Source organism: Saccopteryx bilineata, chromosome 2 (genome assembly GCF_036850765.1).
Source record: "Saccopteryx bilineata isolate mSacBil1 chromosome 2, mSacBil1_pri_phased_curated, whole genome shotgun sequence".
Lineage (NCBI taxonomy): Eukaryota > Metazoa > Chordata > Mammalia > Chiroptera > Emballonuridae > Saccopteryx > Saccopteryx bilineata.
The window spans coordinates 353876614-353891009 of NC_089491.1; the positions used below are offsets into that span (position 1 = coordinate 353876614).

Sequence of the window (14396 nt, forward strand, 5' to 3'; positions counted from 1 at the left end):
AAACTTACAGAAAAGTTGAAAGAATAGTACTGTGATTAGTTGTTGCCTGTGACCTAGATTTAGTAATCATTAACATTTTGTCAGACTTCCTTATCTATAAATATTGTACATTGTGTTTTGTAGGTATGCAACATTTTTGTTTCCTGGAAAAATAAGTGTTATGAAACTTCCAGTTTAAATTTGTGTTTGTAAATTTCTTTGCAGGGGCCATAGCTAATTAGATGCTGTTTGTAGTAGTAGTAAGTACACTGCAAGGAGGAACAAAGTTGCCCTGGCATAAAAAGGAACATAATTTTTGGGGGTTTTTTGTATTTGATATGAAGTCATCTTGTCTCCATGAATTCTTCAGCACAGTGCACTACCTTTGTAGTCATTTGTAGATTTTCACCCTCTTGCTCTTAAGATAATCATAAGATGTTTTGAAGCTAGTGTATTTTTCTTTGTGCTCTAGGTGACCCCTCTGATAAGCCACCTTGCCGAGGCTGCTCCTCCTACCTCATGGAGCCTTATATCAAGTGTGCAGAATGTGGCCCACCTCCTTTTTTCCTGTGTTTACAGGTAACTCATGATGGAGATGCTTGCCTCTCCTAGGCTAGTTTTATGGATATAATAAAATCAGAGATGACTATTGATTGCCCAAAACGACCATACCTCATTAAATCTGTTACTTCCCATCTCCAGTACACATTTTACCAGTGAAAAGTTGGGGAACAGAGCAGATGGATGAGATAGACTGTTGAATACAGGCAGTTCTCAGAGATATTGTGGGTTCAGTTGTAGACCCCATAATAAGGCGAGCATCACAACAAAACGAGTCATAACTTTCTGCTAGTGGAAGGTCTTGTCTTTAATTTGTAAAAAAAAAAACAAAACAAAACATCTGTGAAGTGCCATAAAGTGAAGCACGGTAGGACAGTCGGTGTGCCCATATTTCACAGCTCTGTATCAACCTAATACTTAACACTTTTTGCCTGTAGAGACTACAGGAAACAGAATTGGAAGGTTATTCCTTTTGATAGCACCTATGACATCGTTTATTGTTTTACTGAAGAGTGATCTTTGGGCAGGTGACAAACAAGGGAACAAACCCATTTTGTGGATGATGATGGAAATAACACTAATTATAAGTGCTTACTCTGTGCCAGGTGCACTGTTTAGAGTACTGTTCATGAATTAACTCTTAAATCATCACTACAAGCCAATAAAGTAAGTACAAATAGTATCCTCATTTTATAGAAGAAGCTGAGGCAAAGAGTTTAGGTAATTTGCTCAAGGTGACGCAACAAATACCATATTTTATTGGATCCAAGACACTGTTGATTATAGGAAGCATCCCAGTTTCAGAAATGTAAAAATGGCTATGGAGATTGTAATATGCTTTTTATTATAAGAGGAATCCTCACTTCAGAGTTTTGAAATAGGAAAAAATGTCTTAAAATTGCTGAAATAGGTAAGCAAGCATGAGACCAGATTCAAATATACGCATTCTGATTTCAGGGCTTATAGTCTTCTCAAAGGAATTATCCTATGAAAAAATCTTTCTCAGATTGTTGTTTATTCTCTGTGAGGGCCACGGAAGAGCTGTGATCATGAATGTATAACCATCCTTTTGTGGATGCAGACAAGATTAAATGAAGTCTTAAAAACTCATCACAAGAGTACAGTACCCTCAAACTATCTTCTATCCTTTAAGAAAGCATTTTAAAAAGTGGCTTTATGGTAACTTAATTTTCCTCTTTTTTGCAGTGTTTCACTCGAGGATTTGAATACAAGAAGCATGAAAGTGATCATACTTATGAAATAATGGTAATGATGAAATTGCAGGGAATTTCTGTTTATTATTCAAGTCTTAAAAGGGAATTAGTTTTATTTTTCTTCACCTCCAAGGATCTCTTTCCCTTTTCTTTCCTCCTCTTCTGAATTAGGTAATCATTACCTAGTACTTTTTTTTTTTTTTTAAGAGTTTGATGGATCTAACCTGACCAGGTGGTGGCACAGTGGATAGAGCGTTGGGCTGGGACACAGAGGACCCAGGTTCAAAACCCTGAGGTCGCAGGCTTGAATGCAAACTCATCTGGTTTGAGCACAGCTCAGCAGCTTGAACCCAAGGTCGCTGGCTTGAGCAAGGGGTCACTCGGTCTGCTGTAGTCCCCCCTCCCCATCAAGGCACATATGAGAAAGCAATCAATGAACAACTAAGGTGCCGCAACTAATAATTGATGTTTCTTGTCTCTCTTTCTTCCTGTCTGTCTGTCCCTATCTGTCCCTCTCTCTGTCTCTCTCTGTCTGTGTCACCAAAAAAAAAAACTTCTATGGGTCTACTGAGGCATTTTAAGTCCAAAAATCATTTCATATACTCAGATCTTTGTTTCATATTTGAAGGAATTGAAAGGAAGGCCCATTTTGAGATATAGTGATATGAGTTATGCTGCTTTTCAGGTTCATTGATAAACATTTTGTAGATGTTTTGTCAGTGTGTTTTGGCTAATGGTATTTTTATGCAGTTCATAGGCATGGTAGGGATATTTATGTCTGGTACTCTATTGCCCTTTCGTAGGGAAGTTAGTTACCTTCTGAGAGTTAAGTTTTAAATTAACATAGAGTGAATGATATAATACATAAAATCACTTTGAAGAGACAGACTGGCTTATAGGCCAGAGTAAGACTTGGCTCTAATTTGATTAAGTCAGTTACTACCTCTAAAGAAGGAATGAGAGGCAGATGTTGGTAGTGTACTTCCAAGCTCTAGCCAGAGGAGTCAGCATTATAATAAGCCAAAGTAAATAATCTGGTCTGCTTGGCAGGTATAACTACCTTTGTCAAGATAGTTTTGTCGGCCCTGGCCGGTTGGCTCAGCGGTAGAGCGTTGGCCTAGCGTGCGGAGGACCCGGGTTCGATTCCGGCCAGGGCACACAGGAGAAGCGCCCATTTGCTTCTCCACCCCTCCGCCGCGCCTTCCTCTCTGTCTCTCTCTTCCCCTCCCGCAGCCAAGGCTCCATTGGAGCAAAGATGGCCTGGGCACTGGGGATGGCTCTGTGGCCTCTGCCTCAGGCGCTAGAGTGGCTCTGGTCGCAACATGGCAACACCCAGGATGGGCAGAGCATTGCCCCTGGTGGGCGTGCCGGGTGGATCCCGGTCAGGCGCATGCAGGAGTCTGTCTGACTGTCTCTCCCTGTTTCCAGCTTCAGAAAAATGCAAAAAAAAAAAAAAGATAGTTTTGTCAGTAATCAGAGCATAACTCATAGTTCACCATGTAGTTTTTCTTACAGGAAAGAGTCCTGGCTGGGGTATCTACTTGGCAGTAACAATGCCTCCCTCTTCTACTTTTAAGAGCCCAAGTGAATACATTGGGCCCACCTGGATAATACAGGATCGTCTTCCTATTCTAATGTCGGTAGACTAGTACCCTAGACCCATCAGCAGAGTTTGAATAATCGGGATAGTAATCCTGGGAGTGGAAGGGGTCATCTTTAAAGTTAGGTGTACCACAGCACTATACTATATCTACCTCAGTTTTTTAAGAGTTTAGAAAGGGTGAATCAGCATCTCTGAGTCAAGTTATTTGTGGGGTCCTATTCAGATGAATTTGTGGGTCTGCAATGCTGAGTCAAATTCTGGTCCATAATAAATTAATCAAAAATGTTCTTTAGTTAGAGTTCTTTGCAGCCAACTGGCCAGTCTTACCCTACCTCTCTCTAAATACTTGTCTTCTAAATACTTTCTTCACCAGTTGTAAGACTTGGGATATGTGGGGTTTTTTTATACAGTATTAGACTTTGTTTTTTAGAGCAGTTATAGGTTCACAGCAATATTGAGTAGAAAGTAGAAATTTCACATATATTTCCTGCCCGTACAAACACTTATACACACTTTTTTTTTTTTTTTTTTTTTTTTTTAATTTACTGAAGCTGGAAACGGGGAGAGACAGTCAGACAGACTCCCGCATGCACCCGACCGGAATCCACCCAGCACGCCTACCAGGGGCGATGCTCTGCCCCTCTGGGGCGTCGCTCTGCTGCGACCAGAGCCACTCTAGCGCCTGGGGCAGAGGCCAAGGAGCCATCTCCAGCGCCCAGGCCATCTTTGCTCCAATGGAGCCTTGGCTGCAGGAGGGGAAGAGAGAGACAGAGAGGAAGGGGGGGGGGTGGAGAAGCAAATGGGCGCTTCTCCTATGTGCCCTGGCCGGAAATCGAACCCGGGTCCCCCGCATGCCAGGCCGACACTCTACCGCTGAGCCAACCGGCCAGGGCCTTATACACTCTTATTACCAACATCTCCACCGAGTGGTACACTTGTTATAATTGATGAGCCTACCTTGACAGTTCATTATCAGCCAAAGTTCATGTTTACATTAGAATTCATTCTTAGAATTGTACATTCTGAGGGTTTGTACTGATACACTGCTCACAAAAATTAGGGGATATTTTCAAAATGAATATGAAGCGATGAAATATCCCCTAATTTTTGTGAGCAGTATATATAATGTCATGTATCCACCATTGTAGTGTCTTACAGAATAGTTTGATGGCCCTAAAAAATCCTCTGTGGTTGGCCTGTTCATCCATCCTTCCCCTTCACCACTTGGAATTACTGATCTTTTTATGATCTCCATAGCTTTTTCCAGAATGTCCTACACTTGGAATCATGCAGTATATGGCCTTTTCATACTGACTTTTTTCACTTGGTAACATGTAGTTAAGTTTCCCCCATGTCTTTTTATAGTTTGTTAGCTCATTTCTTTTTAGCATTGAATCATACTCCATTATCTGAATGAACCAGTTTATCTATTCACCTACTGAAAAACATCTTGGTTGCTTCCAAGGTTTGGCAATTATGAATAAAGCTGCTATAAATAAACATCTGTGTGTAAGTTTTTGTGTGGACATGTTTTCAACTCCTTTGGATAAAAAATATCAAGGAACTCAATTGCTGGATCACTTGGTAAGGGTGTGTTTAGTTTTATAAGAGAATGCCAAACTGTCTTCCAAAGTGGCTGCATTATTGTGCATTCCCACCAGCAATGAATGAGAGTTCCTCTTGTTCTACATTCTCACCAACATTTGGTGTTATCTCTTCTGAATTTTGGTTATTCTAATAGGTATATACTGATAATTTTTTAAAAAAATTTATTTATTGATCTTAGACACATCAATCTGTTTCTGTATATGTCCTGACTGGTGATCGAACCTGCAACCTTTTCTTATCAAGACAGTGCTCTTACCAATTGAGTTATCCAGTGAGGGCATGATAACTTTTTTTTTGTGACAGAGGGACAGATACGGACAGACAGACAGGAAGGGAGAGAGATGAGAAGCATCATTTCATTGCAGCACCTTAGTTGTTCATTGATTGCTTTCATATGTGTCTTGACCAGGGGGCTATAGCAGATCAAGTGACCCCTTGCTTAAGCCAGTGACCTTGGGCTCAAGCCAGCAACCATGGGGTCATGTCTATGATCCCACAGTCAAGCCGGTGAGCCCATGCTAGCTGGTAAGTTTGTGCTCAAGCTGGATGAGCCCGTGCTCAAGCCGGATGAGCCTGTACTCAAGCCGGCAATCATGAGGTTTCGAACCTGGGTCTTGTGCATCCCAGTCCAACACTCTATCCACTGTATCACCACCTGATCAGGCTTGATAACTCTTTAATTAGCATTTCTCTGATAACATATAATGTGGAATATCTTTTCATATCCATAAATTTTTCCCCTTTTAATTGCAAAATGAATAAAGTGTGGTTGGAGTAGCTGTGACTGAGTGCTTCAGTCTTCAAAGAGCTAGTTTATTTTTCCCAAATTCACACAAGAATGCCTAGAGCCAGGGTACACATTTATTTCGACCTGACCAGGTGGTGACACAGGTAAACGAAGTATCAGCCTGGGAGCCAGAGGTCCCAGGTTTGAAACCCTGTGATCGCCAGCTTGAGTACGGGCTCACCAGCTTGAGCTAGTGAGCGGGATAGCCAGCTTGAGGGTGGGATCATAAACATGATCCCTTGGTCAGCTGACTTGAGAACAAAGGCCACTGGTTTGAAGCCCAAGGTCTTGGCTTGAGCAAGGGATCACTGGCTCAGCTGGAGGTCCCCTCCACTGTGCCCCCCCAACCATCAAGGCACATATAAGAAACAATCAGTAAACAACCAAGGTGACAATGAGATGATGCTTCTCATCTCTCTCCCTTCATGTCTCTCTGTCCCTCTCTCTCTAAAAAAAACCCAAAACATTGATTTGAATTGTGAAAATAATTCCTTCAAAGATAGTTAAGTACAGGTTGAGTAGATTGATGGTTATCCACTGTAGGAAAGCTGACTGAGCTCTCGAGCTGTTCTGGGCACAGTGCCCTTTGCATAATGCTGAATATACCATGTTTCATTCCAGGTCCACCTAATTTTTTTTTTTTTTTTGTATTTTTCTGAAGTTGGAAACGGGGAGGCAGTCAGACAGACTCCCACATGCGCCCGACTGGGATCCACCCGTTACGCTCACCAGGGGCGATGCTCTGCCCATCTGGGGCATTGCTCTGTTGCAACCAGAGCCATTCTAGTGCCTGAGGCAGAGGCCACAGAGCCATCCTCAGCGCTTGGGCCAACTTTGCTCCAATGGAGCCTTGTCTGCAGGAGGGGAAGAGATAGAGAGGAAGGAGAGGGGGAGGGGTGGAGAAGCAGATGGGTGCTTCTCCTGTGTGCCCTGGCCGGGAATTGAACCCAGGACTCCTGCACGCCAGGCCAACGTTCTGCCACTGAGCCAACCGGCCAGGGCCACTTAATTCTTTTGATTACAGCATCCTTTTCTCACATATTCAACATCCCAACAAATACACTTTAGAATTCCATCTTTTACTTTGGGTAGCTTTTGTAGGTTACTAATATTCCCTCTTTTCCTGCCAGTCTTACCTACTTTCAGATAAGGAAAAGAAGAGGTTTTTTTAAAGATTTTATTTATTTTTATTCATTTTAGAGAGGAGAGACAGACAGAAGGGAGGAGGAGCAGGAGACATCAACTCCCACATATGGTATGCCTTGACCAGGCAAGCCCAGGATTTCAAATCAGTGGCCTCAGTGTTCCAGGTCAACACTTGATCCATTGCACCACCACAGGTCAGGTACAAGTCTTTTCTAAGCAGGAATGATGGCCAAATTTTGGTTTTCTACACATTAAGCCACTAAAAACTTGATTTAATTTTTTTTTTTTTTTGCATGTCAAATCTCAGAAAACTTGAAATGGTTTTCAGTACTTTTGTCACCTCAGTGCTGTATTTTTGGAAGTTACTCATGCTGTGGTGGGTGGTACAGTAAGATTTCTGAGTTCTATGCCTACTTTTGTCTTATAATTCTGTGTGTGTGTGTGTGTGTTTCTGAAGCTTGAAACGGGGAGAGACAGTCAGATTCCCGCATGCGCCCGACCGGGATCTACCTGGCACGCCCACCAGGGGGCGATGCTCTGCCCCTCCGGGGTGTCGCTCTGTTGTGACCAGAGCCACTCTAGCGCCTGGGGCAGAGGTCAAGGAGCCATCCCCAGCGCCCAGGCCATCCTTGCTCCAATGGAGCCTTGGCTGCAGGAGGGGAAGAGAGAGACAGAGAGGAAGGAGAGGGGGAGGAGTGGAGAAGCAGATGGGTGCTTCTCCTGTGTGCCCTGGCCGGGAATCGAACCCGGGACTTCTGCACGCCAGGCCGACACTCTACCACTGAGTCAACTGGCCAGGGCCTGTCTTATAATTCTTAGAACCTTCAACATGTCAAGGCACCACTTTCTGTCACACCCTTTATAACAGTGATTCAATCTTAAGAGGTTAGTGCAGAAGGATCACCTGGGGAGCTTCTTAAAAAGGTCAATTCCTAAGTCTTGCTGTTAGTCTGGTTCAGTAGGGCTGCAGTTGGGTTCAGGGATTAAATAACTGTTAAAACTTTCAGAAAAACTGGATTATGCCCATTTATTTTTATTTATTTTGATGTGGAAAATATGTATCTTGTTTATCTCACAGTAAAGTTGGTGAGGGCTAATTAATATTCTGAAATACAGTTTTGGAAATAACATAGGCTATGAGTTGTCATATTTACATATATTTATGGCACTTGTCAGTTTGAATATATGAATTTAGTATAGACATAGACCCTGAAATTTTACCTCATGTGGTTTGCTAAGCATATTTATAGTACATGCTCAGATAAATGTGTATTGCTTATTAGTAATGTGATTTCACAAATCACCACAATATTTTTGTCATTAATAAAAGATATAAGCATTTCTAAAGTCCTGTGTAATCTGAAGACCTCTTGTGTCACTTTTTAAAAAATATACTTTAGAAAATTTCAAGTGTATACTAAAATAGAAAGAATGGTGTTTCAGTTATCTATTGCTACCTGAGAGCTACCACAAAATAACCATATTATCTCCCACAGTTTTGTGGGTCAGGAATTCAGATAGGGCATGGCAAGGGTAGCTTTCAGTTCCACATGAGGTGCTGGGGCTGGAAGTCCAAGGGTTGGTTTGTTTTTTTCACATACCTTGTCACCTCAGGATGGTGGCTTGAATTGGTTGGGAGTTAGGGAGATCATCTTAACTGCCTGAGGCCTTGGTGGTTCTCCAGTAGTCTTAGGGCCTCTCCCTCTCCATGTGACCTTTCTACATGGTCTTCCAGCAAAGAGGCTAGATTTCTAATTGGTTTTTTTTATTGTTTATTATTTATTCATTTTAGAGAGGAGAGAGAGAGAGAGAAAAGTGGGGGAGGAGCACGAAGTATCATCTCCCTTATGTGCCATGACCAGGCAAGCCCAGGGTTTCGAATCAGTGATCTCAGCATTCCAGGTCGACGCTTGATCCACTGTGCCACCACAGGTCAGGCAAGGAGGCTAGATTTCTTATGTGGTTGCTCAGGAATCCCAAGAGCCCAAAAGTGGAAGCTGCAAGGCCTAAGCTAGTCACTCAATGAGAAGGGACCACACAGGATGTGAATTTTAGGAGTTCATTGAGAGTCACCGCTGTAACCAACTACTGTGCATAGTGTAGTAAATTCCCATACACCTGTCACTAGTTCTTAAAATGATCAACTCATGGCCTATTTTATTTCATCTAAACCTCAACCCTTCAGATTACTTTGTAGCAAATCTCCTGTCTCTGGTTTCTTTCACTCAGCATGTTTTTGAGATTTATTCAAGTTGTATATAGTAGTTCCTTCCTTTTTGTGATTAATATTCCATGGTAAGGGCCTTGGCCAGTTGGCTCAGTGGTAGAACGTCGGCCTGGCGTGCAGAAGTCCCGGGTTCGATTCCCGGCCAGGGCACACAGGAGAGGCGCCCATCTGCTTCTCCACCCCTCCCCCTCTCCTTCCTCTCTGTCTCTCTCTTCCCCTCCTGCACCTAAGGCTCCATTGGAGCAAAGATGACCCTGGCGCTGGGGATGGCTCTGTGGCCTCTGCCTCAGGCGCATCGCCCCTGGTGGGCGTGCCGGGTGGATCCCGGTCGGGTGCATGTGGGAGTCTGTCTGACTGTCTCTCCCCATTTCCAGCTTCAGAAAAATACAAAAAAAAAAAAAATATTCCATGGTAAAAATATAAACACAGTTTATCCATTCTGTTGATGGACGCCTGGACTTTGCCTAATTTTTGGCTATTATGAATAAAACTGCTAATGAACATTCTTGTGTAAGGATTTCTGTGGATATATATTTTCATTTTTCTTAGATACTTAGGAATGGAATTTCTGGGTCATAGAATGAATAACTTTTAAGAAACTGCCAAAAAGTTTCCTAAATGGATGTGTCATTTTAAACCTACTAGCAGTGCCTGAGAGTTCTCATTGCTCCATGTAATACTTGTCAACTCTTGATATTGTCAGTTTCTTTACTTTAGCTATCTTGTGGTTCGTGAAGTATTATAAAAAAAATTTCAATTTCTACAATTTGTTCTAATTGGGATACAAATAAAGTCTCTACATTCTAATTGGTTGCCTCATATGTTTTCTATTCTGTGGGTTCTCCTCCCTAACCTTCCCTCATTCTTTCCCTCATTTCTTATAGTTTATTTGATTTTTTTAAAAACTGAGTTGTTTGTCTTAATAGATATTAATACAGGCTGAATTTTGCTGACTAATGTGTTCCTCTGTCTTCTATATTTCCTGTAAATTGGTAGTTAGATTTAACGGCTGTATCAGATTCACTTATAATCATTGCCTAGATCTAGTAATTTATTGGGGGTTGCAAAATTGTTATCTTTGAATCCTATCACTCTTTTTAAATTTGAGTTAAATTCTGTTAATGGATAGTTTGTATCATTATGTGATCACCCTTAGGTAAAGTTTGTACAGGAAAGGCAGAATAAATACTTATTTCCCTTTTTTTTGTATTAGTATTTTTATTTTGTGTTTGTGTGTGTGTGTGTGTGTGTGTGTATTGATTATAGCAAGAGAGGAAGGTAGGGAGAAAGAGAGAGACACACTGGAACATAGATCTGTTACTGTATATGCCGTGATCAGGGATTGAACCAGCAACCTCTGTGCCTTGGGACAATGCTCTAACCAGCTAAGTTATCTGGGCACAGCTTTACTAGTTTTTAAAATATAAGTTGGGTTTCCTGGCACCTCTAGATATTTATTATACTTCATGCATTTCAACCCTTTGAGTTGTTATTCTTATATGTATATGCTCAAAATGTTTCGTTACAAGTTTCTGAATCTTTTTTTTTTTTTTTTCATTTTTCTGAAGCTGGAAACAGGGAGAGACAGTCAGACAGACTCCCGCATGCGCCCGACCGGGATCCACCCGGCACGCCCACCAGGGGGCGACGCTCTGCCCACCAGGGGGCGATGCTCTGCCCATCCTGGGCGTCGCCATGTTGCGACCCTCCTGGGTGTCGCCATATTGCGACCAGAGCCACTCTAGCGCCTGGGGCAGAGGCCACAGAGCCATCCCCAGCGCCCGGGCCATCTTTTTTTGCTCCAATGGAGCCTTGGCTGTGGGAGGGGAAGAGAGAGACAGAGAGGAAGGCGCGGCGGAGGGGTGGAGAAGCAAATGAGCGCTTCTCCTATGTGCCCTGGCCGGGAATCGAACCCGGGTCCTCCGCACGCTAGGCCGACGCTCTCCCGCTGAGCCAACCGGCCAGGGCCTCTGAATCTTTTTGACATGACACTTAACAATCTTTGAGAGATTCTTTGCTTTTCAGTATGACAAAATATTTCAGTCTCATCCTGCACATTTTTTTACCCAAAGCTGGAATTAGCTTTTTCTTCAAGGAAAGAAGAAAGTTCCTTTAGTGGACAATAGTATTTAGAGATGGCATACTGGCAATAGAAGTGCTCATTGCTACTCAGTTGGTCATTGTTTCTAGACCTTTTCAGTGAACAGGGTTAGGAAATTGTTCTTTTTAAGAGAAAATATGTCAAGACTTTATTCCAAAATTTTCAATTGAAATACAAGACTACAACATTTTACATAACCTCAGATCTTGTATCTTTATCTTTTTTTTCTACCAAGCCAAAAATTCCACTGCCGATGATGCCAGCACAGTTATTTGCTAACCACGTAGCACATCCATATACAATAATCTCAGAATATACCAACACTACTGAAAACAGTTTAAGGGTTATTCTGGCAGTTCCTTTTACTTCTAAGGTATATTCTACAGATGTAGTCAAATTATTATAAAGTCAGTTGAGACGGTTTCCTTCTATGTGTATTATGCCTTAAAATGAATGCATGTTTGTTAGACTTTGCTATTAATTCTTCTGATTTTAAATTTTAATTACATGCAATAGTTATGTTTTCAAAGTTAAATCTGCAAAACAAGCAATATTCAGAGAATTCTAGCTTCTCTCTCTGTCCTTTCTACCCTGTTTTCTCCCTCCTTCCCCCGTAGGTAACCTTTTTTTTTTGTTTTTTGGGGGTTTTTTTGTATTTTTCTGAAGCTGGAAACGGAGGGGGGGGAGAGACAGACAGACTCCCACATGCACCCGACCGAGATCCACCCGGCACGCCCACCAGGGGGCGACGCTCTGCCCACCAGGGGGCGATGCTCTGCCCCTCCGGGGCGTCGCTCTGTTGCGACCAGAGCCACTCTAGCGCCTGGGGCAGAGGCCAAGGAGCCATCCCCAGCGCCCAGGCCATCTTTGCTCCAATGGAGCCTCGCTGCAGGAGGGGAAGAGAAAGACAGAGAGGAAGGAGAGGGGGAGGGGTGGAGAAGCAGAAGGGCGCTTCTCCTGTGTGCCCTGACTGGGAATCGAACCTGGGATTTCTGCACGCCAGGCCGACGCTCTACCACTGAGCCAACTGGCCAGGGCTGGTAACCTTTTTTTTTTTAAATGTATGGTTTATTCTTCTGGTTAAAAAATATATATATGGCCTGACCAGGCGGTGGCGCAGTAGATAGAGCATCGGACTGGAATGCGGAAGGACTCAGGTTCGAGACCCCGAGGTCACCAGCTTGAGCGCAGGCTCATCTGGCTTGAGCAAAAAGCTCACCGGCTTGGACCCAGAGTCACTGGCTCGAGCAGGGGGTTGCTTGGTCTGCTGAAGGCCCACGGTCAAGGCACATACGAGAAAGCAATCAATGAACAACTAAGGTGTTGCAACGAGAAACTGATGATTGATGCTTCTTATCTCTCTCCGTTCCCATCTGTCCCTATCTATCCCTCTCTAAAAAAAAAAGTATGTAAAAATATATATGTATATAAAAGTACACACACACACACGTATTCCCCTCTTTAGCTAAATGAGTGCATACTATAATACTTATCCCTCCCTACCTTTGTGCTAAGTTTAAAAATACATATATTCTGCATGAGTTACTTGGCATTTATGGGTGATAATATGTATTGGAGACCTTTGGTGGTGGGTATATAAGGGCAGTAGAACACCAGGAGAATAGTTATTGAAATAGAATAGGTATTGGAAAGGACATAAATTAGTATTACAGTTGAGATGGATAGGTTCCACTTCTATATCTGTTCTTAGGCAAAATTTTTTTTTTTCTTAGACCTCAGATTTTCCTGTTCTTGATCCCAGCTGGACTGCTCAAGAAGAGATGGCCCTTTTAGAAGCAGTGATGGACTGTGGCTTTGGAAATTGGTAAGAGCTTGGTGTTAGGGCTTGCCCTGCCCTTATGGGCACGGAGAAGAAGGCACTCTTGAAGGGTAAAGGGGAGAGCCTCAGAAAGAGGAGTTTGGGGGTCATGTGGGGAGGTCACATGTTGCTTTTCTGTTGACCCATGACTTAGAGACAAATCTTCTGAAATGCCTCAAAGGGATATGGGATGTTTTGTGGTCTATGACTTGGTAGTCCTGAAAGACCCATTTTGGATGTATCAACAGAAGAAAGGTTGGTTATTCCTTTCTGAATAGTGGGGAAGTTTAGAGTCATTAGTCATTGTCCCTTAATGATTTTGATGATTTTTCTTGGCTATGGATGCTGTCGTCATTTAACTGAGTCAGACTTGAGGTAGATGGCCATAGCTTACCTAAGATTCAACTGACTTCCTATTTGCATTCTCTAGTTTTAGCTTTCAAGTACCTTCTTTAGTCCAAGTTTGGCAGAACTGAACAGCAGTCATTGCTGTTGCACTATGTGGAACCAACACTTAATAATATTACCACTCTCATTTTTATCCTTTGGGAGTGCTTTGATACTGATGATACCATTTTGTGAACTAGATAGCAGAGACATTATTAATATATTTTGTTCATGAAGAATCGCAATCGTAGGGACTTGAAATGATTTCTCGTGATCACGTAGCTTGTTAGGAAAGAACTTTTAATTAGCCTGACCAGGCGGTGGCGCAGTGAATAGAGTGTCAGACTGGGATGTGGAGGTCCCAGGTTCAAGACCCCGAGGTCGCCAGCTTGAGTGCGGGCTCATCTGGTTAGAGCAGAAGCTCGCCAGCTTGGACCCAAGGTCTCTGGCTCGAGCAAGGGGTTACTTGGTCTGCTGTAGCCCCACAGTCAAGGCACATATGAGAAAGCAATCAATGAACAACTAAGGTATCGCAATGAAAAACTAATGATTGATGGTTCTTATCTCTCTCCGTTCCTGTCTGTCTGTCCCTATACTATCCCTCTTTCTGACTCTCTCTCTCTCTCTCTCTCTGTCTCTGCAAACAAACAAACAAAACCTCTTAACTAGGTCCACCCTGTCTTTTTTTTTTTTTCACAGAGACAGAGAGAGAGTCAGAGGGATAGACAGGGACAGACAGGAACGGAGAGATGAGAAGCATCAATCATTAGTTTCTCGTTGTGCATTGCGACACCTTAGTTGTTCATTGATTGCTTTCTCATATGTGCCTTGACCGCGGGCCTTCAGCAGACCGAGTAACCCCTTGGTCGAGCCAGCGACTTGAGGTCCAAGCTGGTGAGCTTTTACTCAAACCAGATGAGCGAGCGCTCAAACTGGCGACCTCGGGGTCTCGAATCTGGGTCCT

The 14396-nt window shown here is 42.9% G+C and overlaps 1 protein-coding gene across 3 annotated transcripts in view; it reads left to right on the forward strand.

Annotated features, from left to right (window-relative positions):
• Window positions 1–14396, forward strand: part of TADA2A (transcriptional adaptor 2A) — a 64407-nt gene that overhangs the window by 11242 nt on the left and 38769 nt on the right. For 2 of the 3 annotated variants that reach the window (XM_066262816.1, XM_066262814.1), the window contains exons 3-5: window positions 452–558; window positions 1747–1806; window positions 12960–13051. In XM_066262816.1, the coding sequence (XP_066118913.1) occupies window positions 452–558; window positions 1747–1806; window positions 12960–13051 (259 nt within the window). The remainder of the gene's footprint in view (window positions 1–451; window positions 559–1746; window positions 1807–12959; window positions 13052–14396) is intronic. The other variant, XM_066262815.1, reaches the window with a different exon arrangement.